At 38.8% G+C, this 25456-nt stretch overlaps 1 protein-coding gene, 1 long non-coding RNA gene and 2 pseudogenes across 4 annotated transcripts; 3 read left to right on the top strand and 1 right to left on the bottom strand.

Moving 5' to 3' along the window:
* LOC148918776 (uncharacterized) overlaps positions 1-25456 on the top strand; it is an 83573-nt pseudogene that overhangs the window by 23847 nt on the left and 34270 nt on the right.
* LOC103326141 (tyrosine-sulfated glycopeptide receptor 1 pseudogene) lies at positions 7746-10006 on the top strand (annotated as a pseudogene).
* Positions 10209-12711, bottom strand: LOC103326083 (uncharacterized). Of its 2 annotated transcripts, none has more exons than XR_016125426.1 (3): positions 12551-12711; positions 11797-12447; positions 10209-11097 (listed from the first exon to the last, which is right to left on the bottom strand). It is a non-coding gene; the product is annotated as an uncharacterized LOC103326083 (long non-coding RNA). The 2 variants fall into 2 exon arrangements; XR_016125427.1 differs by having other exon boundaries at positions 11797-12453; positions 12551-12699.
* Positions 20016-24470, top strand: LOC148918778 (receptor-like protein 2). 2 transcript variants are annotated; one of them, XM_089049114.1, is made up of 4 exons: positions 20098-22390; positions 22609-23159; positions 23252-23336; positions 24329-24470. In XM_089049114.1, the coding sequence occupies exons 1-2, from the start codon at positions 20128-20130 to the stop codon at positions 22659-22661; spliced, it is 2316 nt and encodes a 771-aa protein (XP_088905240.1). In that variant the 5' UTR covers positions 20098-20127; the 3' UTR covers positions 22662-23159; positions 23252-23336; positions 24329-24470. The 2 variants fall into 2 exon arrangements, with proteins under 2 accessions (XP_088905241.1, XP_088905240.1); XM_089049115.1 differs by lacking the exon at positions 24329-24470 and having other exon boundaries at positions 20016-22390; positions 23252-23604.

Here is a 25456-nt window from a genome sequence, read left to right on the forward strand (position 1 = left end):
ATCTATAATTTTGAAGAGAAAACATACACAGCATATCCAACTAATAGTATTAGTCATCAGATTACTAGATAGCTCTTTCACTGCTTGCTCAGGATCCAACACTTCTGGGTATGAAATAGCCGATAGCCGAGGACAAAAGCCAAGGAGGAGGAGGAGGAGGAGGAAGAGGCGTAGACAATCGAAATAGCAGAGGCGAAGGCAGGGGCGTAGAAGAATGAAGGAGGGAGGAAGCGTAGGCCGTAGACGATCGAAGGAGAAAGGAGGCGATGTCGTTCTAAACCCGTGGTTCCCCTCAGGTTTACAATACTAGCGTTTGCTGGATTGTTATCCAATAGGAAATATGAATCCAAACCAGTCTCATTGTGCATTTAAGCTCACCAAACGACGGATAAGATTGTAATCCATTTTAATTGAAAAAGTCATGTCCAGTCCAGCCCACCAAACAGGCCCTAACAGGATTGTTTTCCCCAATTGAAGCAATACACATTTATTATTTTAAATACCCATTTGACTTGGCCATTGATAGGTTAAGAGACATAGAGAAAAACATTATCATGTTTATGGATGTTATTTCCACCCCTCTGTTCTATTTCTCCACCCACCTTATTCTTAATATTTTAAAGACAAGTTTATCCATTGATAAAATGACTTCTAAAGACTTACATTACCCACCTAAAAAAGGCTAGAAACTGAACTTATTTGAAGAATTAATCCAACGTGGATGCTAACAACTTTAAAATATTATATTAAAATTTTAAAAAATGCTAGACTTACCACATTTTTCATACCACAATTGTACCACCTCTCTAATAGAGGTGGGCCTCATTGTATTGGTGGGCTCCACCTCTATTAGAGAGGTGGTACAATTGTGGTATGAAAAATGTGGTAAGCCTAACATTACTCTAAAATTTTAAAAAACATTAAAAATTATTGTAAAAACACCCTAACAAGACCCATCCGTCCCAGAGTTCTCCCGCCCAACGACCACTATCTACCAAAACCCCAACAGCACTTACCAGCCCAGCTAACTCTCAAGACATCTAACCCCAAAAATACGAAAACTCCCCAAAATGGTTCACACATTCCACCCGTACGCCGCTGCCTCCACTCGCATCCGCAACTTCTCGACCCCATTCGGCTCTGGAAAAGTACTGTGGTGGTACGATCCTCGAACCGAGATCCGAACGCGTGACCCTCTGGAACCACAAATTTTTCGTCATCTGCATCAAGAGCCTCTTCCTTGACCCCATATACTTCTTCCTCCCCAACATCGGCGAATCCTCTTGCATGAAAATCGACATGGGGTTTCAGCCGCTGCAATAACTCTTTAGATTGGAGACTGGCCAAACTCATTCATATGTTTTTGCTTCACAAACGTCTTCTGCTCAATTAGTAGCAAATTGATTTCACCTTAAGTTTTGATGCCCACAAAGACTTTTTAGTACTAAAAAATTGTGGTTAGCAAATCCCTTTGAATGTGAAAAGAGAAAAAGACGAACAAATAAAAAAGGGTAAATTTTACTTTACTAATTGGAAGTTTCCTAAAATTCAGACTTTACTGCATCAAGTTTTTTTCGTATCAATTTCGTACTAAAAGTTTGACTCTTCTACTATTTTCATACATCTATCAGTCATTCTGTCAAATGCTGTATTAGATGATGACGTGGCAAATGATGTGGGATTAAACAAACCCACAAATTATTTAAAATAATAAATATTTAAAAAAAATTGAAAGAAAACTCTCTCCACCTCTTTTCTCTTCTTCTATCTCTGTACATGATCACCCATTCCATCCCTCCCCTCTCTCCGATAGCCACTAACCCAAACCACATCAATTGAATCAATCCTTAACCAGCATCTTTCCTTCTCCTTCATTTAATCAAACTTATTGATGCTAAAAAATGGTCGGATACATTTGGGCTCAACTTAGTGATGATATCACATTCGGCCTCGTATGAGCTTAAGTAAGGCTCTCTGATGCTTAAATTAGAACAAGTACGGAGGGAATAATGATCTGGACAAAATAATGGCAAGATTGCCGAATGTCGCAGTTACCTCCTTATTAGGAATTGTGCCTCATCTTATAGACTTTGGGAGGCGTGCATCTTGAGTGGAGTTTCGATGTGGGACTCTGGACATTGTCTGAGGAAGCACCATGTATACTTGTGAGAAGTTCCGGATGAAATGAGTCTTTTGCCACGATCGACAATCCTGGGTGCTAAGGGCTAGCCCTGCCGATGGTCCTTTATGGGATGTAATCAACTATTGGCTTTTTGGCGGATCACCCTTGTGAGTCCCTTTTTCCACATGTAGTCTTCTGATTGGTTGGTCGGATATGGTGTAAACAAAACCCAAAAAAAATTCTTGTGTTTCTTTTACTCATCAAACTTACTTTCTCTTATTCAATTAATGAAACCAGTCAAACAAAAAATGATTACCAAACAAACCCAGCAGACGACATCCACACCATTCTCTCCTCCGCGCAACGCATAGAGCTAACGGCAGTAAAAAAAACCCGAGACTCTGAACTCGACATTGCCTTCAAGCTCCAAATGCAAGAAGCCATAACCGCCTCTCTTGCTCTCAAAACCCTCGTCGTCGGCCTCCGTTTCGAGTTCTCGCAACTTGAACGAACTACTCTGTTTTGGACCTCTCTGCCACCACGCTCATGCTCCTCCTCGAGGACGTCTAGCGATTAGCTCAGCAGAGCGAGATGAAGACCTAGGAAGATCTCAGACGTTGGATTCACGATCAGAAGTTCGCCGCCCAACCCACTGTACGGATGGATCGTCTTCGTCGTCACCGACTCGCATTAAGATCTGGTGCAGAGGGTGGGGTGGGGTTGTTGGAGGTCCAAGAAGGGGAAGGGGCTGATGAGATCTCGACATGAAGCTGGTAGATGTGGAATGTGAGCGGGAGATGGGTGCTACTGCTAGAGTAAAGTCTGAATTTCTGAAACCTTTGGGTAATAAAGTGAAATTTACTCAATAAAAAAGAAAAAGAAATAAAACGTAGTCAATCTCTAATTTGATAATTAGTTTATAAATGTTTAAGCAATTAAATCTTTTATTAATTATTTTTAAAGGATATTTTAAGAATAATGATGGGTGGGAATTCAAATTTATATGGTGAGTGAAAAGATAAGGTCCGTGACCATCTTATGGATATGAGCTTCTTTTACTCCATTGACCATAGAGAGAGAGAGAGAGAGAGAGAGAGAGAGAGAGTTTTGTAGTGGCTGAGCTGGGGATGGGGAGGTGGGTATGAGTGGGAGAGGAAAGGATTGCGTCCTTTGGAGGAGGAGGATTTATTTTCTCTGTTTTTTAATTATGTCTTCTGATGTAATAAGGCACTGCTTGTTCTTATAATTATGTCTTCTTTTCGGATGTGATTTCTTCACGCTAAAAAAAAAAAATGAGGCAGTGGTCACCAGTTCAAGGTAACCAATTATTTTGTGTACTCTTCGCACATATTAGTAAATTTGTAACATTTGATTTTAATAAAGTTTGCCGTAATTATCATGCTGATAACAAAGTTGATTTTGGTAGATTCTTGCACAACTACCAGAGAATTGAAGACTGTACGGCCCCAACCCTATTATTGGTGGTGGAAGAGCTAATATTGGTGGTATTTAATAAAGTTTGAAATGGTTGGTTTCGTTAATTTCATTATAGGGTAGTGAGAATGTTAAAAGGAACAAAGATTCCTCTGTCAAAAGAATCAATCCATCTTCAAAATGCTTGACAGGATGCGTGTAGAACATGGGAAGATTTGTATGTAAGTGAACTCGTTCACTTGCCTTTGCGGCGGCGTTTTGTCTCATTTATGCAATCACCAGGCAAAACTGTAGAACATTCTGATGCCCTGGTCAATTGTTTGCTCACCCGCTGTCGTGTTCATATATATGGTTGGAGGTTTTACAGAGAATTTGTTGAGGGTTGACCCCAATCTCTGGTTTGAAGAGATGCTGATCTAAAAGCCATGAAACGTTCTTTAAAATAGTTTGGAATGTCGAACTTTAAATCTTGACCACATATTCAGATATGAGTCTGTCCAATCAATGACCTTTATTGATATAGTTCGACAAAAGAATGTATCTAGGCAAAAACAAACACGAAAGCTTCAGCTCCAAAAGTCCCTCAAGGCTTTCAAATGAAAAACTGCATCCAGCCATCTAGCCGCCACAGAGAACTATGTGTACCCAACAGACTGTCAGACTCAAACAATCACCATTGACAGAACTATCTCAAAGCAGTGGTAGACATCCACTAATTTTTGCAAACTCCATTATCATGAAACTCATTTTGACAAATTATTTTGAAACTGAGTAAAACTTTGAAGAAACCTAGCATTACATATCACCTGCATTATGTGAAGGTTGCAGAACTCAATGAAGTGATTGCCTCATGGTTTTGGCTACATTATTTGAAGTTAGAAGTTAGAACCTCCAATTGATTATGCATAAGCAAGACATATCGCCTGCATTATGGATAGTTGAAAGGGAGCATGCTGCAAAATCCATGACATAACAGTAGAAAACTACCGAACTCTCACCACCATACAAATCACATACATATCGCCTATTGTCATACTGGCATTAAGTTCCAATTTCTTTAATAACTTAAAAAACATGCTTGTTTATATACTTGAAGATGGTTTAACGTAGCATCTGCACAAATATAAGGTTGTTCTGATAACCAACAAATAAAATAGTGCAATGCATGACTATCCAAAGTGAATAAATAGAAGCATGCATTCTATGGTATTTCTACGGGGAACCCCAAGCCACCTTATGCCAAAGCATCTTAGATAAAGACTGCCTGAACTCTTACCTAGCATTATTCACAGATGACAAATTCGCCTCGATTTGGATTAGAATCCACAGCTTCAACAGACATACATATTCTAAGATGGGAAAGCCCTTCGGTACTCACAATAGAAACACCCACTGCGCGCGCGCCCATACACACACACACACCAATAATCTCACCTCGCTATTTGAGTCATCCTCAAGAATGTTGTATACTACCCGAATCAAACTATAAAGTAGAAAGAAAATGTCACAAAAGAAGCACAAATGTATACAAAATCGAAATCTTGACAATCCCCATTACCATTCAAATTTGTACACTGAATACTCGGATTAGCAATTTGATCAAACTCAAAATGAAGCCAAAGAAATTTGCACACATAGGTATTTCGTATATTCAAACAGATTGAAAGGCATGAATTCTTGCACCATTTTCCACATAATTTAACAACCAAACTACCAAAGCTCAGTCTAACGTGAGTTCAGTTGGAGCAGCACATACAAACTCAAAACGAAGCCAAAGATCAAGCTTACTTGCCAAATTCCATGACAAAAATTGAAAAGTTGCCTTAAACCTGGAGATCACTCAAGAGCATTTGCGGCATTTTTAGGGAGCTGCTGCTGTTGTAAAATGGACTTGCGCTGAAACTCAAGCCATTTGTTGATTCCAACAGTGCAAATAACTACCCAGAATTTAAAATCAGCCAACCATTTAAAAAGAGAGAAGAAGAAGACTTAAAATTGAAATGAAAATTCATGACTTACAGCCAGCGCCGACAAAATAAAGCAGACGGAGGAGCTTTGGAGCTGAGGTGCCCGCTAATTCTTCTCCACTCATTGCTCTTCTCTTCTTCCTTTTACAGACTCTCCTGTGTGAGAAGTAGAGAACTGAGAAAGACGACGACGACCCGTTTTAGTCCGAAACTGAAATGGGTCGGATCATATCGAACTCGGGTGTTTATTTATGCATGTCCAGCCCATGCCTTGAAGGCCCGAAGACAATACTTTTATATTCCAAATGTTGGGCCCAATTTTGGCCCAAGATGACAGAAAAAACTTCTCTTTTGAGACTTTGAATTAGAATTTGCAGAGAATTGAAGGAGACTTTGATTCCATATCTTGGCTTTAAAAATTCATCCGATGCGTCTTGTGCATATTTTTAGTGTTTTTAGCTGTGATTTCTCACACTGTTTATTTTTGGGAATTTGAAATTTGTGACCCTTGATTACTTAATACATGGAAGTTATTTTATCTAGTCTAATATGAATTAATAGAAAAGATTTTTATAACATGAATGCATCAACGTATGGCTTGACTGTTATCAATTTCAACATTTTGCTCTTCACAACTCAATACTCTGTTATTTTATATGGAGTTAATGAATATGGACAAAGTGAGACGGAGAATTGAGTTTCAGGGGGTAAAGTGTGACAAATTGAATTTTAGATGGCAAAATGAGATTCAAATTGAGTTTCAAGGGCCATATCAATAATTAATCCTTTTAAATTTTACATTGTGCCATTTGTGTAGAAAGGACTTCTTTGTGAATGACTGCCACTTGTCAGTGATACGTGATATTTTTTTATGTAGTTCCCTTCATGTGCGGCAAACAACTTGGAAAGAATGACCATCTTCCAATTTTCTTAGAAAAATTTTCAACGAGAAAACAACTTGGACTTTGATTGACATGGAAGATGCGCTTGAGAATTCATTTAAGATGCACTTAACTTTGCATTTATTACTTTTTGGCAACAAACACAAACTTCTAAATGTCCTCTCTCTGAAGGCGTTGTAGATCAAGTCATCTCCTGGTGGCATTAGTGGGAATATCACTTGGACGAATATAGGGGTTTCAATATCAATAATTTGCATTGTGTGGTGGTCGTTTGCCAACTTCCAGACAGTCAATAACTTTGCTGGTACGTTTTCAATAAGCCTTTACTCATGTAGGTCCCTGAAAGCAATTCAATTGATTTTAAATCATCTAGAGGGGCACACAACCTCAGATTCTTCCAATGAAATACTTGTCCTTCATCTCAATTGGTGGCAATAGATTGACCAATGTCACAGGAGCAATGAAAATACTAATGTGTTGCACAAGTCTTCGCACACTCTTCCTTTCAAAATCCTTTATAATTGCATTGCTTTCAAGCTAACTATAAGAAAATCAAAAAATTAGATGCAACTTTCACAGAACTGCCTTTTAGCTTGCAGCTTGCTCGAAATTACAGAACTGCTATCTTCCACTACAAATGCAACATCCGCATGCCAACATCCAAACACCCACCACCCAGAATCATTGTCCACAACTCAACACAATTCACTTATTCCTGGTTGGGGCTCATTTGATTGCTATCAATATGTTCGGCAAGTAGTTGTTAACCTGTCCCCACTCAGAGGGCTGAACATTATTGCTCTACCAAGAAACGTTATTATAGTAGTTGCCTTCTTATGGGGCAAACAACTTTGAAAGAATGACTATCCTCCAATTTTGAATTTTCTTAGAAGAATCATCAACAAGAAAACAACTTTGAAGGACTTCAATGTATAATGTTGGATTAGGCTTGACTGGCACTGTCACACTCAGGCCACATCTATCTGGCAAGAAAAATAACGCCATCTATCTTCCAAATTCCATGAAAAATTATCATCATAATGAAAGCAATAAACAAGTTGTAAGACATTTGCAATTTAACTCAACTGTCATAAAGTAACGCAACCAGCATGGATACTGGCAAGGGAAATCAGATATTTCTTGTGCTTGAAAGCGGATGATATAAATTTCTTACTTTGAGCACTTTGAAGGCCTTGTGGACTTTAAATTAAGTAGGTCAAGTCCACTTCTGGCGGCAATAATGGGAATATCTCTTCAACCACACAATTTGCAGTGATGTTTGCATACTTTTCAAGCATCGTTGCTCTTATATATGTAAATACATGTGAGCAACGACACATACACAAAGCAACATGCTAGTGCAAGCTTATAACCTAATGGCTCATGCCTTCCTTCTCTTCCTTTTATTCTCTTACATTATATCTACAAATATTCATGCCTGCAAACAAACTGAACGCAGCTCCCTCCTGTCCTTTGCCTCCACTCTCTCTTCTCCTCCTTTAGATTGGACATTCATTGATTGCTGTCATTGGAAGGGCGTCACTTGTGATGCAGATGGTTGGGTCACCCATTTGCTCTTGCCTTCCAGAGGGCTTAAAGGAGGTATCTCTCCCTCTTTACTTGGAAATCTCACACATCTCACCCACTTGAACCTTTCCCACAATTCACTATATGGTTCACTTGAAACTCAGTTCTTCTTGTCTTTGAATCGACTTGAGATCCTTGATTTGAGCTATAACCGTCTTTCTGGAAAGCTTCCACTTTCTCTACCATCCAGCAATATCCGGACAGTCGATTTGTCTAGCAATAACTTCTTTGGTGCAATTCCATCTTCGTTCTTCCAACATGCTAGCAAGTTGACAAGTTTCAATGTCAGCAACAATACCTTCACCGGGTATGTTCCGTCCTCTATTTGTCTCCATTCTTCTCCCTCCCTTAGGCTATTGGATTTTTCTTCCAATGTATTCAGTGGCAACCTTGCTCCTGGGCTAGGGAAGTGTTCCAAACTGCAGGTTTTTCGTGTGAGTCACAATAACCTCTCAGGATTACTTCCAGAAGATATCTATAATGCTACCAAACTTGAAGAAATTGCATTACCTCTCAATTCACTACATGGAGCCATTAGTGATAAAATTGTCAACCTCACAAACCTTGCCATCCTTGACCTCTACTCTAATCATTTTAGCGGCGAGCTTCCTCTCCATTTGGGGAAGCTCTCCAAGTTGAAGTTTGTGACCTTTGATTTCAACAATTTAGAAGGTGCTTTGCCCCCATCTTTGATGAATTGCACAAACCTTGTAGAACTGCATTTGGGATCCAACAACTTGGAAGGAGATATCTCCATGCTTGATTTCTCCAAACTTAGTCAACTTACTAAACTGGATCTAAGGAACAATAACTTCACTGGTACGGTTCCAGTAAGTCTTTACTCATGTCAGTCCTTAAAAGCCATTGCATTGAGTAAAAATCATCTAGAGGGACAAATACAAGCTGAAATTCTTTCATTGAAATCCTTATCCTTCCTCTCGATTAGTTTCAACCAATTCACCAACCTCACAAGGGCAATGAAGATATTAATGAGTTGCAAAAGTCTTCACACACTCATTCTTTCTAGTGCCTTTGAAGGTGAGGGAATGCCATTTGATGATGACATGGTTGATTTTGACGGATTCCAAAATCTTCGGTTTTTAAATTTGGCTAGTTCTAACCTCACTGGTCAAATACCGGTATGGTTATCAAAGCTCAAGAATATAGAGATATTGCAACTGGGTGATAATCAAATCACAGGGCCAATTCCAAGTTGGTTGGGGACTCTTCCTAGACTATTTTATATAGACTTGTCAGACAACCAAATTTCAGGTGAATTTCCAAAGCAACTTTGTAGACTACCAAGGTTGATTTATGAAGCAGAAGACCAATATGAATTTGAATTGTCTGTCTTCGGCGGGATAAATCTTGAAAGTCAACTTTTTCGAAAATTGTCTTCTTTTCCAGGAGTAATAGACTTATATAACAATAACATGAGTGGTCATATACCTACTGAGATCGGCGAATTGCAGCTTCTCTGCGAGTTGGATCTTCATTCTAACAACTTCTCCGGCGTTATTCCAGACCAAATATCTAACCTAAAAAATTTAGAGATTTTGAACCTCTTCATGAATCACTTGTCTGGAACAATCCCATCGTCATTGGCGAGCCTTAGTTTCTTGAGAAGATTTAATGTCTCCTACAATAATCTTGAAGGACCAATACCAACAGGCACCCAGCTCCAAAGCTTCAACGCTTCTGCCTTTGAGGGTAATCCAAAACTTTGTGGTGCCCCACTTTTAAATAAGTGCAGACCAAATAAGGACATGGATGCAGATAACAAGAACAACAAAGACGAGGGCAATGGGCATCATCAACTTCCATGGTTTTATATTTTCGCTGTGTTGGGGTTCATAGTAGGATTTTGGGGAGTCTTTGGTTCTTTAGTTATTAACAAGACATGGAGATATGCATATTTTCGATTCATAGACAATCTACAAGATAGGCTCTAGAGAGTAGATATATATTATTAATATTGTACTTTTTATTTTGCATTTTCAGTTTGCTTTTCCTTTTTTTTTTTCTTCCTTTCAAAGTAACCGGACTCAAATTTAAAGGATATATGTTGTTCTGTTCATAAAGTTATGGGGTAAAAGAAACCCTAAACTCATGCAGACAAGTGAAAATACAATACCATAACCCAGTTCAGCTGCAGGAAAAAATCTACAACATTATTATGAACTCCTCAGTATGCTGTTTCTGATAGATTTGAAAAAAAGAAAATATAATATATGATGCTGCTCTCCAATTTATTTCGGAGAAAATAAACTACGAATCTCACAACTTATGGTTTTCTTTCTTCCATATTGAACTTACAAAAGCTTGGGTCTCTATTGTGGAGTTTGAATCCATCACACAACCCCTGCAGAACAATCAAATTGTTTACAAACTAAAAGAGAAGAACCAAACCGGTGAGGGTTTTTACTACTGTTAAAAAAATCATGACACATCCTATAAAGCTTATAACAACTCGACTGTCTAAAGTCAATATCACAACCAGCATGGACATTGGCAAGGCAAATCAGATATTTCCTGTGCTTGAAAGTGGATGATATAATTTCTGGTCATGACAAATTCACCTAACAAATTTTTCACATAAAAACGTTGCACTGTCGCCAGATGGACCTCTTCCATATAACATGAATGAAGCCCTGAAAACAAATGACCAGACTCTTGCGACTGGTTGGAAAAATGTGTCCAAGAGTCCGATATTTTCTCTTCCTACAAACCATCAACAAATGAACATTAAGCTACATAAAAACAAGCAAATTGTCCCTCTTTAAAGAAGAGAACAAGAATAAAGTTGCCCTCCATACACCTCTATTTCAACTGCTGCTAGGGATGTGGAAATTTAAGCATACTCCCCTGGTTTCTTGCTGGCTGCATGAACAGAGGATGAGGCTTCCATAGTTAATTCCATTCTTTTGTTTTTGGCAGCTCTGATCTGGTCTGCGAATGAAAATTCTTTCTGCATTTTTTCTCTCTTTATAAGCTCTAGATCCAGTTTCTCAAAAGCTGAGATACGTGACATGACTATGTCCCCTCGAGCAGCAGCTTGTCCATTTGTTGAAGTTTTTCTTTCAAACTATTAAGAAGAAAGAGAATTCAATAACACACTCAAACAAACAACATTGGAAAAGGTGATGCCATTTAAAAGCAGCAGATTAGAAAAGATGAAGGAAAATAATTAATATACTGATCTAGCAAGGTTCCCTAAATGTTTAAAGCCTGATCAAGAACAGAGGGTGAGATAGTGCGGATTTCAAATTGGCCTCAAGAAGAAGAAATTTTACAAGCTGGTTTATGAATCAGGAAAATAATTTTGCAATATACAAGATTTTAACTTTAGTCCTGTCTCAAATATGAAAAGCAATAATTACCCATTTTTTCTATCCACCGTCAGTTTCTTTACATATATCAAAGCATTATGGTGCAATGTTAAACAGATTTCATCTGTAATTTGAATACTCCTCCCCCTCCAAAACTCACTTCTCTTGACCTCCTCATGAACTTAATATTGTATGCTTAGCGATACTATTTATTTATGCTAAGTTTGTGAGTGATATGTCATGTGTTTCTAATTTATATATGGTGAACTACATAATTGCTTCTAGCTATAATTTAGTATGGAAAATGCTAGAGGCACCAACTTTGGGCACCAACTCTCTAATAGAGCGTGGGACCCGGTGTATTGGCGGGCTCCACCTCTATTAGAGAGTTGGTGCCCAAAGTTGGTGCCTCTAGCACCACCCATTTAGTATTGTCTTGGCTACCGAGCAATTACCTTCATTAATCTCTGCTTACAATTCCGCCCTTGAAGAACTGTCAACTCTTCAGTATCTTCATAGACTTCTCCATCTTTTCTCCTCTCACAAGCAATCCTTGCCATATTTTTTTCTTTAACTTGTTCTGCTGTCATTGCTCTTTTCTTTGCCCTCTCCTTCACCTTTTCCTTTTTCTTTTCAGCGCCCATACACACACACACACCAATAATCTCACCTCGCTATTTGAGTCATCCTCAAGAATGTTGTATACTGCCCGAATCAAACTATAAACTAGAGAGAAAATGTCACAAAAGAAGCACAAATGTATACAAAATCGAAATCTTGGCAATCCCCATTACCATTCAAATTTGTACACTGAATACTCGGATTAGCAATTTGATCAAACTCAAAATGAAGCCAAAGAAATTTGCACACATAGGTACTTCGTATATTCAAACAGATTGAAAGGCATGAATTCTTGCACCATTTTCCACATAATTTAGCTGGAGCAGCACTTACAAACTCAAAATGAAGCCAAAGATCAAACTTACTTGCCAAATTCCGTGACAAAATTTGAAAATTTGCCTTAAACCTGGAGATCACTCAAGGGAATTTGCGGCATTTTCAGGGAGCTGTTGTTGCTGCTGCTGCTGTTGTAAAATGGAATTGCGCTGAAACTCACGCCATTTGTAGATTCCAACAGTGCAAATCAGCCAACCATTTAAAAAGGGAGAAGAAGAAGACTTAAAATTGAAATGAAAATTCACGACTTACAGCCAGCGCCGAAAAAATAAAGCAGACGGAGGAGCTTTGGCTCTGGGGGGCCCTCTAATTCTTCTCCACTCATTGCTCTTCTCTTCCTCCTTTTACACTCTTCTGCGTAAGAAGTTGAGGACTGAAAAAGACGACGACGACCCGTTTTAGTCCGAAACTGAAATGGGTCGGATCATATCGAACTCGGGTGTTTATTTATACATATACAGCCCGTGGCTCGAAGGCCCGAACACAATACTTTTATACTCCAAATGTTGGGCCCAGTTTTGGCCCAAGATGGCAGAAAAAACTTCTGTTTGAATTAGAATTTGCGGAGAATTGGCTTTAACATATTCATCCAATGCATCTTGTGCATCTTTTTAGTGTTTTTTGCTGTGATTTCTCATGATTATTTTTGGGAATTTGAAATTTGTGACCCTTGTACATGAAAGTTATTATATCTAGTCTAATATGAATTAATAGAAAGATTTTTATAACACGAATAGGGCATCAACGTATGGCTTGACTGTTATCAATTTCAACATTTTGCTCTTCACAACTCAATATTCTGTTTTTTATGGAGTTAATGAATATGGACAAAGTGAGACTGAGAATTGAGATTCAGGGGGTAAAATGTGACAAATTGAGTTTTAGATGACAACATGAGATTCAAATTGAGTTTCAAGGACCATATCAATAATTAAGCCTTTTAAATTTTACATTGTGCCATTTGTGTAGAAAGGACTTCTTTGTGAATGCTGCTTGCGAGCCGTCCAACTAGGGGACTAACTCTACCAGCACGTACAGTTCAAGATTTTATATTCACTGCGTCACCTAGTAAATCCGATAAGTATTCATTAGGGTAGGTTCAAGTCCAAAAGACACCTCTCCTGATGTGTGTTATATCAAAGTTTTCTCTCAATTACACACGTTATAATTTTCCTATACAAATGTGGGGTATTGTTAGAGTTGTTGTAAAAAATAATAGTTTTCCTCTTTCTGTAAAGCCAAATACAAAAACATTTATATTATAAATAACTTATAAATAAAAAAATAGAAAGTTTTAAGGTACAATGAAATTTAAGAAAACAAAATAATAGGTAAGGAAAAGCAAAATAAATAATAAGTAAGAAGGTGAGTTTGGTACGGTGAAGCACGTCAAAGACGATATTCTAAAGCCTTTGTAGCCTCCCTACATGCAGGTACTGACGGTCTATAAGACTCCAAGATACGACCCCTTGTACACAAACTCAAGATCCGCTATGAGCACGTTCATAGACAGATATTGCCCAAAATAATAATATTATAAAGTAGAGAATATATGTAAAAGTAGAAAAGAAGAGAATTAGAATGTGTATGTGATATTCTGATAGTGTATTGTGTGTCTATCAAATGTGAAGGAGGAGTGGCCTTTTATAGGCATCCAAAAACATGTAACATTCACTAACAAAAAAAATTAAGGCATTCACCAACCAAAAATAAAACATGAATATTAAATATTTATAACCCCCACAATAAATAAAATAAAACAGTCAAAATAATTAATTAAATAAAACGGTTAAATTTTTAAAACCTTTTAAAATTCCAACATTTGTATAGGAAAATACACTTGCATTTAGTCCCACATTGGAAGAGAGGTGTTTCCTTCCATGGTTTATAAACACCAACACTTTAGAAATACTAAATAGAGTATGAGCCTAGTGGAGGCAAAGTTGGGCCTCATTATGGTTTGGGCTTGGATTATATACATATTTGTGTGATAAATAAATAAATAAATATATATATATATATAATTGTCAAAAGATGGGCTCTGTTGATTTAATTAATAATTTATTTTTATTAATTGAAAATTTGTTTATTAAGATAAAACCAAAATCTGAAATTCGAAAAAGTTAAACAGTTAACATAACTGTTGGATGAAGATGTGTTAGACCTTTATATATTGATAATACGTTCAAACTAGAGAGATACTTTTGAACAGTATTATCATTCTCACATTTTAAACACTTCCTGAGAAAATTCATACCACTGTTCACCAGACTCCTATCAAACTACAAGCACAAGGGGTAGATGAGAAATCATCTAAAGGACACTGCAATGACAGACCTATCCCAAATTTCTAACCCGAGATTTAACCTCGGAGACCCCGACATCACACCCACGCCGGGTTCACTCCTTAAATCTATGTCCTCGCTACCATAGAGGATTAAGGGCACGAGACTTTCTGCAAATTTCGTAGTCTCCTGTAAATTGAACATTTCCCCAAAATTTCCACCTGCATAAAACATATTTTATAACCTAACCGGCAGCACGCACAATATAATCTCATGCAATTTACAAAAGGGCCTCCGACCTTCAAATGATTCTAGCAGAACTGCCCACAATGTTTTTAAAATAACTTAATGCATCAAACATGCATATAATAAATTCAAAATCTATTTATGCACACCTTCACTCACTTAGTCCCCAGGACAAGCCTCAATTCAACCAAGTTTTGGGACCAACAACGAGGTCCAAACCAAACTCAATAAGACCACCTAAGTGGGGTCTAATCTGTGGCTGCACCTAGTAACTTCAGGCTGCCTACGTACCCTACTAAGGGATCAAGCCACACGTAGCTCTTTCGTATCTATCCTGGCTCCTAATATCAAATAAACCATTACCGCCATACAATTTCATACATTCTAGGATTTATCCATCACAACACACCAAACCCAATCACATATCTCCTCATACGTCAGGATGCACCCGCCACGTATGGGGTGCCAACACGCTGCGGCGACTCACACTAGGCATGGCTACATTCTCACCACCCTCACACAATCATATCTCCTCATACGTCGGGACGCACTGTGCCACGTGATGAGGTCTATCAACACGCCGGCTAATCCAAAGACGCGCGGCGACCACACCGGGCCCGCTACATTCTCACCACCCTCACACAATCATATCTCCTCATACGCCGGACGCACCCGCCACGTATGGGGTCCGCCAACACGCCGGCTAATCCAAAGACACGTGTGACCTCACTGGGCTCGCTACATTCTCACCAGCCCTCATACGCTCACTTTGGCTCGGCTACATTCTCACCACCATCATACCGTTCACTTTGGCCTGGCTACATTCTCACCAGCCACACGGGTTTAAAGGCCTCAACATGATCACAATATGGGGGGTACGTGGGGTAGTGCGTATAGCACTGTAAGCTAACATTCAATCGCTTTATTTACCTTTATACATCCACACAATTTAATATATAATGTATAATTTCTACTCCTATACAAACCTCAACCCTGGCATAATATCTGATAATTCCGCAATTTAAATTATATAATAATATCCTAAATTCGCATATAAACCATTTAACTCGACAACGCTCAAGACCTGTCGTTAAGGTCATTCTAACCCTCCTGGGATGGTAGAACTACAACGAAAGTCTAGCGGTCAACCCAGGGTCAAACTACCCAAACTCGGTCAAACAGCCCGCAGGGCCCACGACGTCCAAATTATGATCCGAAAGTTCCTATAGGTTCTACAAGGTCTAGGACACACGTCCTGCAAGTTTGGTCCAGATCGGATGGTCGGATTGCTCACGATCGCACGATCGGACGGTCACTAAAACCCTAAACCTAGGGTTGGCATTTCTGGAGTATCCGAGACTCCATTTTACGATCCGTCAAATCCTACATGATCCTGGTAATACCTAGATCAACATATTATAACTTCAGGACCATCCAAAGGTCCAAACCTAGCGAACCCGGAAAATACGCAATATGCGATATCCGTTCGGAACTCTAACGGTATCCAAAATGAGATCCGAGCACACCTACGCGCTCGTGACATCGAGAGGATCACACCGGGACAAAAATGCCCCTCAGCCATACACCACGCGCCGCCACACGCCCGGCAGTGGGTGTCTAAAGCGATATCGCATTGCCGGAAAACTTCCAAATTGTGAGCCAGGACTCGTACCCTAGGTAATACACCTAATTTGGAGTCACTTTTGTTCTTGGGCATACCCCAAAAATTGACCGGAGGTGGCCGGAATCGCGATTGCAAAATCGGCCAAACCCTAAATCGAAAATCGGATCATCTACACTCAAAATCGATGCAAACCTACCCAACCATCAGCTAGAGCTCAGAAAATAGGTGAGAAACCATACCTCACTTGCCGGAATCGGTGGCCGGACGAAGGAGAACGGCCGCGGTTTCGCTAAACCGAGCTGTTTTCTTGATTTTCCGCGAAATCCCGACGGCTGGAGGTGAGACCTGGCTGGGGTAGGAAGAGGACGGCGGCCGGTCATTTTGGTACCGCCTCAAGTTTGGTGGTCGGACGAGAGCACGGCCGGCCAAAACGTGGCCGTGGCGCCGCGAAACCAGAGGAGAGAGGGAGAGACGCGGGGGAGAGAGAGAGAGAGAGAGAGAGAGAGAGAGAGACGGGGGCAATTCTGTCTTTTAACCAAAAATCCATTTCAAAATATTTACAATTATGCCACTGAGCTTCATTTGATCATATCTCTCTCGTTACAACTCCGATTCGAGCCCACTACGTGTCTACGAACTCATCTCACCGTGTTTTACGCAACGGTGCAACCGGAATTTCCAAATTCCTTTCGGATAAGAAAATAACTAAAGTACCCCTATCCCACGGGTAATTTCTCAATTCCACTTAAATAAATTAAAACATTGGATAAATTTGGGGTCGGGGTGTTACAGCAACTCTGCAGGACTCTATCTACAATTCAGGTCAGTATTCTACAATTTATATTAATGTTGTATTGATTCAGTTGTATTTATATAAAGCCAATTTCATTTGTTTTTATTATTCTGTTATTTCGGTTTTATACTCGATTGTTCTACAACACTACGTGCGCTGACTACCCCGCTAAGGGTTTACGAAACACCCCGTCAAGGTGCGGGATTCCAACATATCCAAGTATCTCAATAATCCACTTCTATTCCATAATTTCCGTAATCTGGGTGGTGTACATAAGGTAGTGCGTATAGCACTTCAACTGACATACTATAATCACAATTCTTTCCAAAATCTCACATCAACAACCCAAGTACCCCACACATAACCAACATAGATAGAAATTGTCAAAATCCATATATATATATATATATATATACACTCAAATATGCCAAAACCCAAAAATATATTGCAATTGCTATATAAAAACATCAAGTTCAGCAATTGAATATATAATACATTCAATAAACCATTAAAACATTATGCATAATTTTTCCATAAAAAAACCATGCTTATTATTTATACAAATTTATAAATAAACACAATCCTAAACATGTATTTATAAAAAAAACCCAAACACTATTTAAACATAGAAACACACCCAAAATCAACAATTGTATATTTTTTGGGTGTGTTTATAAATGGGTTTTGAGTGTGTGTAATGATGGGTTTTGGGTGTTGGGTTTTTTTTATAATTTCAGCCCCCATTTTGGGTATTTTAGTGAAACCCCCTATTATTTAAAAACAAAGTCCACTCACAAGTAGTCCCACACTGCTTGATCCTGAGAGGGTCACTGCAGTAGTCGAAGCACCTATTTGAAAACGGGTACGAAATTAATACAAAATGCTTTGAACGGAAACTTTAAATTAAAATCCTAGGCTCCCGGCTTACAAGTAAAGTACGAGGAACGAGACATTCCTAAAGTCTAACTGCGTGTTTCGGATGAAGAGATAGCATCGGAAGACGCTAGGTCAACCGAGCAGTCAAACTTTCCAAATTAGGTCAACCGGGCCCATGGGGCCCACGACCTCCGATTTCTGATCTAGAAGTTCCTGTGGGTTCCACAAGGTTTAGAATACACGTCCTGCAAGTTTGGTTTGGATCGAACGGTCGGATTGCCCGCGATCGTATGATCAGACGGTTGTCGTTTAACTCAAACTTTAAGTTATTGAATCGGAACATCCGGGGCTCCAATTCACAATCCGTGAAATCCTACATAATCCTAAGAATGTCTAGATCAACATATATTAAATTTGAGTCAATCCGACTGTCCGAACATGTCAAACCCGGATAACGCCTAATATGCGATATCCGGTGGGTACTTCCTGATTCTACTTATTTTTCCTGGGAAATGATAGTGTGGGTCTAATTAGCTAACTGGAGTTATGATTTGGACTAAGGCCCCTGCTATTTTGAGGATCTCTTAGTATTTCTAATTCTGTGTAGTTGCTTTTGGGGTGCATTGCCCTCCCAACCCCAGTTCACAAAGAAAAAAATATATACATGGATATACATTTTTGCCAAACAGACAAAAGCCCATTTTTACTTTGTCGGTCAAAATAATTATAGTTTATTTTAGTAACACATAGATCATGAGTGAGGGTTTAAAGTAGATCGGTTACCATTTATCATTGGATAAATTCAATAACCTCATTTTTAAGAAGCTTATATATCCTCATTTTTATGTCCTTAAGTGAGCGGGAATGTTGTTACAGTATATTCATATAAATGTGCATATAGAATAGATACTCCATCATAAACGACACAGCATGTGATGATGTATTTTCCGTGAGCAACAAGTAGGAAAAGAAGTTGCCGCTAAGAAGTCTTGGACTTGGAGGCTTATCCATAAAAGGAAGGTTAGCCAATGCCGTTCATCTGTGAATGCGATGAAGCGAATACATGGACAGTAGAAAAAGCCAATTTGGCAACTATATATAATTCATACCAAACTCGCATGTCCTCATTTTTTATGTGGATCATCGCCGACCTTGAATCCTTCCTCATTTTTATATGGCCAGTAGAAAAAGCAAATTTGGAGAGCTTAATTACAAGAAGACTCATCGTGTCAACTGTCCTCCTCACGCATTGTAATTGTGTATATGAGGAAAAGAAGAAGGGTAAAAGTGGAAGAATGTTTTTCTGTTTCTGAGAGGGAACGTGTCAAAATCAGAGCCATACGTTCATTGTCACCAAACACGCATGATTTGAGTTTGAGTAGGCGAATTGCAATCTGTCTTTCCCAAACCTTCATTAAATAAACAAGAAAATCAAATGAAAATACTAATGTCTTCGCGCATTCTTCCTTTCAGAATCCCTTATAACTGCATCGCTTTCAAGCTAACTATAAGAAAATCAAAAAATTAGATGCAAGTGGTTATTGATAACTGATTACTTACTTTCGATGGATATTGTATTCAAAAAATATTTGTAATTAACGAGTTTGGAAACAAAAACATTAGTTTGTTACTAATCATGGAGGTAACAAAGAATTGATGTTCCTAATCATGTTTGATTATTACCAAAAGATTGACAAAATAAACAGAACAAGGTGGTGGGGTCCACATCTTTGGTTATCAATATATTTAGCAAGTAGTTGTTAACACGGAAGATGCAAGTGGTTGAACTTTATTGCTATCAATTTTGAATATTTTCTTAGAAGAATCATCAACAAGAAAACAACTTAATATCTCTCTCGTTTCATTAGTGGGAATATCTCTTCAACCGTACAATTTGTTGTAGTTTGCCGACTTCTCAATTTGTACTGATGTTTGCATCCTTTTCAAGCATCATTGCTCTTATATACGTAAATACATGTGAGCAACGGCACATACACAAAGCAACATGTTAGTGCAAGCTTATAACCTAATGGCTCATCCCTTCCTTCTCTTCCTCTTATTCTCTTGCATTATATCTACAAATATCCATGCCTGCAAACAAACTGAACGCAGCTCCCTCCTGTCCTTTGCCTCCGCTCTATCTTCTCCTCCTTTAAATTGGACATCCCTTGATTGTTGTCATTGGAAGGGCATCACTTGTGATCAAGATGGTTGGGTCACCCGTTTGCTCTTACCTTCCAAAGGGCTCAAAGGAGGTATCTCTCCCTTTTCACTTGCAAATCTCACACATCTCACCCACTTGAACCTTTCCCACAATTCACTATATGGTTCACTTGAAACTCAGTTCTTCTTGTCTTTGAATCAACTTGAGATCCTTGATTTGAGCTATAACCGTATTTTTGGAGAACTACCACTTTCTCTACCATCTATTAATATACGGACAGTTGATTTGTCCAGCAATCACTTCTTTGGTGCAATTCCATCTTCATTCTTCCAACAAGCAAGCAACTTGACTAGTTTCAATGTCAGCAACAATACCTTCACAGGGTATGTCCCATCCTCTATTTGTCTTCATTCTTCTCCCTCCCTTAGGCTATTGGATTTTTCTTCCAATGTATTCAGTGGCAACCTTGCTCCTGGGCTAGGAAAGTGTTCCAAACTGCAGGTTTTTCATGCCGGTCACAATAACCTCTCGGGATTATTTCCAAAAGATATCTATAATGCTACCAAACTTGAAGAAATTGCATTACCTCTCAATTCACTACATGGAGCCATTAGTGATAGAATTGCCAACCTCACTAACCTTGCTATCCTTGACCTCTACTTTAATCAATTGAATGGCGAGCTTCCTCACAATTTGGGGAAGCTCTCCAAGTTGAAATTGTTGACCCTTGATTTCAACAATTTAGAAGGTTCTTTGCCCCAGTCTTTGATAAATTGCACAAACCTTGTAGAACTGCATTTGTTAAACAACAACTTGGAAGGAGATATCTCCATGTTTGATTTCTCCAGACTGAGTCAACTTAATAAACTTGACCTCAGGATGAATAACTTCTCTGGTACGGTTCCTATAAGCCTTTACTCATGTCGGTCGTTAAAAGCCATTGGATTGAGTAGAAATTATCTAAAGGGACAAATACAAGTTGAAATTATTTCATTGAAATCCATGTCCTTCCTCTGCCTTGGTCACAACCGATTCACCAACCTCATAGGGGCAATGAAGATATTAATGAGTTGCAAAAGTCTTCACGTACTCATGCTTGATGGTGCCTTTAAAGGTGAGGGAATGCCATATGATGATGACATGGTTGATTTTGACGGATTCCAAAATCTTCGGTTATTGAGTTTGTTTAATTCTGACCTCACTGGTCAAATGCCTGTATGGTTATCAAAGCTCAAGAATCTAGAGATCTTGCGATTGGATTTTAATCAAATCACAGGGCCAATTCCAAGTTGGTTGGGGACTATGCCTAGACTGTTTCATATCTACTTGTCAGAGAACCAATTTTCAGGTGAATTTCCAAAGCAACTTTGTAGATTACCAAGGTTGGTATATGAACCTAATATTTCATCTCAATTAGACGACACTAGTTATGAATTTGAATTGCCCATCTTCAGCAGCAGCAGCTTCGGCATATTCTCAAAGCAAACTGTTCTACAACAAAAAATGTCTTCTGTTCCAGCAATGATACGCTTATCTAACAATAACATTAGTGGTTATATACCTGCTGAGATCGGCCAATTACATCTTCTCCGCCTACTTTTTCTTGACTCCAACACCTTCTCTGGCGTCATTCCAGACCAAATATCTAACCTAAAAAATTTAGAGATTTTGAACCTCTCTATGAATCACTTGTCTGGAATAATCCCATCGTCATTGGAGAGCCTTAATTTCTTAAAAGAATTTAATGTCTCATATAATAACCTCGAAGGATCGATACCAACGGGCACCCAGTTCCAAAGCTTCGAAGCTTCTGCGTTTGAGGGGAACCCAAAACTTTGTGATGCCCGACTTCCAAATAAGTGCGTACCAAATAAGGACATGGATGTAGATAACAAGAACAATAAAGACGTGGAAAATGTGATTCCATGGTTTTATATCTTTGCAGCATCGGGATTCATAGTAGGATTTTGGGGAGTTTGTGGTTCTTTAGTTATTAACAAGACATGGAGATATGCGTATTTTCGATTCATAGACAATCTACAAGATATGCTCCTCTATGTGATGATAATAGTCCCCCTCAACAGGATGAAAAGAAGACTTAGAGGTTAGATATATATTATTAATATTGTACTTTTTATTTTGCATTTTCAATTTGCTTTACCCGTTTTTTTTTTTTCTTCTTCTTCATTTCTAAGTAACTGGACTCAAATTTAAAGGATATATGTTCGGTTCATAAAGTTGTCATGACACATCCTACAGCTTATAACAACATGGATATTTCCTGTGCTTGAAAGCGGATGATATAATTTCTGGTCATGACAGATTCACCTGACAAATTTTTCACTGCATTGTCGCCGGATGGACCTCTTCCATGAAGCCCTGAAAGAAAACAAATGCAAATAACTACCCAGAATTTAAAATCAGCGAAACATTTAAAAACGAAGAAGAAGAAGACTTTCTCTCTCTCTCAAAAACCAAAGAGTTAAAATTGAAATGAAAATTCATGACTTACAGCCAGCGCCGACAAAATAAAGCAGACGAAGGAGCTTTGGGGCTGGGGGGCCCGCTAATTCTTCTCCACTCATTTCTCTTCTCTTCTCTTCTTCAGATTTTTCTGTGCGAGAAGTTGAGAACTGAGAAAGATCACGACCTGTTTTTGGTCCGAAACTGAAATGGGTCGGATCATATCGAACTCGTCCAGAACCCAATACGTTATATTACAAATGTTGGGCCAGAACCGACCCAGTTTTGGCCAATTAGCAGAAAAAGTTTATCTTTTGAGACTTTGAATTAGAATGCAGAGAATTGGAGAGCTGAAAATGGCGAAGGAAGGAAGCTGAAAGTTGAACGTTGCTATTATTTTCTGGGCATAGGTAATTTCTACTTCTTTTTTCTTTCTATTGTTGTTGAAGGTTGTAAAGAAGTTGTTTTGTGTTTAAGCTGTATTTATGAATTTGATGTGTAGGTGGAGCTGAAAGACTAATTGTTGATGTGGCTGTTGAACTTGTATCCCATGAAGTTCACCATGACAAAAATGGAGACCGTTTCTGGTGTGTGTGCTTTCTCTGTTTCAATTTTATGTTTGATATTATGGATTCATGGTATCTGTGTAAAAAAGTAGTGGGGTTTACTTGAGGTTGGATTGTGTATGGTACAAAACATCGAACAAGAGTAACTCTGTTTTTTCTTTTTCTTCAGCCATAAAAGCTCATGGCACTGTAAAATTTTCCCCTTTCTTGTCATGCTGTCTTTTTTCATATGTAAGTTTGTTTGAAAGTTGAATGAAAGATTTACATGATGACCCATTTTACAATAAAATGTTGAAAATGACAGTTTCAAGTCGTCTTGGTGTGTGTACTCTGAGAAACAGGATTAGAAACACAGACCTGCCATACGAATTTCATTAAATAGGGTATTACATAGATAATGGATGCTACACCGTGGGATCGGAAGATGGTTTAGACATAGTTAGAACAAACATATCAAATTTTTTTTTTTTTTCTCATTTCACGGACATCAACCGTCATTTAAAATCAGTGCATCATTTGATGTTTTAATGTCACTAGCAATGGTGCCCGCGCGATTTTGCGGGTTTTAAAACTGTGTGAAATGTGTACGAAGTTGTGAAATGTGTAGAAAAGATGGTACTATTTATATAGTCATAGAGATCTAAATAGTGGCATCATGCTTTGTTTAGCAAGTCTAAGTTACAAAAAAAAAAAAAAAGGATAATAACATGTTTTTTATGTTGTTTGTCATGATTAAAATACTGACCATATTTTAATAAATCAAGTAGCAGTCAAAACATCAAAATATCAACAATATTGAGCTGCTCATTGTTCAAAAGAGTTTGGATAGGTCTTTATATATATGCTACTGGGTGGTGAAAGAGGATTTTTCTGCCTTGATCTCTATTAGAAGGGGTTCTCTCTCTTGTTAGCTCTGTTGTAGAGGTGGCTTATGTTCTTTGTTGTCATCTGCAGAGGTTTTAACTCTGTTGGTACAAATTTGGAAAATGACAGGTGTTTTTTTTTTTGGTCAGGGAATACTATTCATTAATAGTGGAAAGCATTACAAATTGAGGAAACTCATTTCCAATGCAGCCCAATACCAACAAATAAAACAGGCCCAAGGATAGAAAAGCAAATAAACAGCAGAAACCCATAAAATATTAAACAAAGAAACCCTAGATCTAGAACACAGGAGCAGCCACACATAGCATGCCGACAACACCACCAGGAACAGATCTGCCACCACCAAGGAGGAGTAACCGACACCAGGGGGTATCAAAGAGGCCAACGGAAGATGGGGGTGAGCAGGCCACCCGCGCGGAAGCGCTCCCATAATCCAAGTGTTAAGTGCATGATGCACTTTAATCGCAGCCACGGACCACCACACACCACCGAGGAAGAACAACGGGAGCGGTGGATGAGGAACCGAGAGGCAAATGGTGGTAGCTGAGAACTGGCGCCCAGATGAAATTGCTGGCCATGTATGAACGGCATCACTACATAGAAGAGATGAGGAGAGTGTGGATGTAAGAAGTGGAGGGTGAAAAGTGAAGGTGGCTGGGGAAGAAAGGAGATGGATAGATGGGAGATAAAGGGTCTCACAGGGTAGGGTTAACTTGAGGAAGAGCAGAAAAAGACTAAAGGAAACCGAAGTGGAGGCAAGAAACCCCAGATCTGAGACAGAGCTCAGGGGAAAAACACCCATTCTGGGTGGGAACCACAGAGGGTGAGCAAAATCACCACGGGGGGTGAGGCAAAATCACCACGGAGGGTGAAGAGGAAACAAGGAAATATAAACAGAGAGAAAGGAAGAGGAGGGAAAAGAGAGAAGGAGAAAACAGGAGGAAGAGGAGGGAGGGGAGGAGGGGCAGACCACCTCCCCAAGAGCGGCGCCAAGGGTTGGGGACTAGCAGAGAGAGATTGTCTGCTTTTTTTTTTTTTTTTTTTTTTTTAATGTAAGCAGAATAAAGGCAGAAATAACAGGCTATGGGTTATAGTTTTGTTCATTACATCTAAAACATCTGATAAGGGCATCAAATTAGTATTAGGCCACCAAATTTAAGCACCACATTAGTATTAGGCCATCAAATTTAAGCACCACATTAGTATTAGGCCATCAAATTTTCTCCATCTCTTTCATTTGTAAACTCTAATGGGTT

This window comes from Prunus mume, linkage group LG3, assembly GCF_029339155.1.
Source record: "Prunus mume cultivar Tortuosa linkage group LG3, ASM2933915v1, whole genome shotgun sequence".
Classification (NCBI taxonomy): Eukaryota; Viridiplantae; Streptophyta; class Magnoliopsida; order Rosales; family Rosaceae; genus Prunus; species Prunus mume.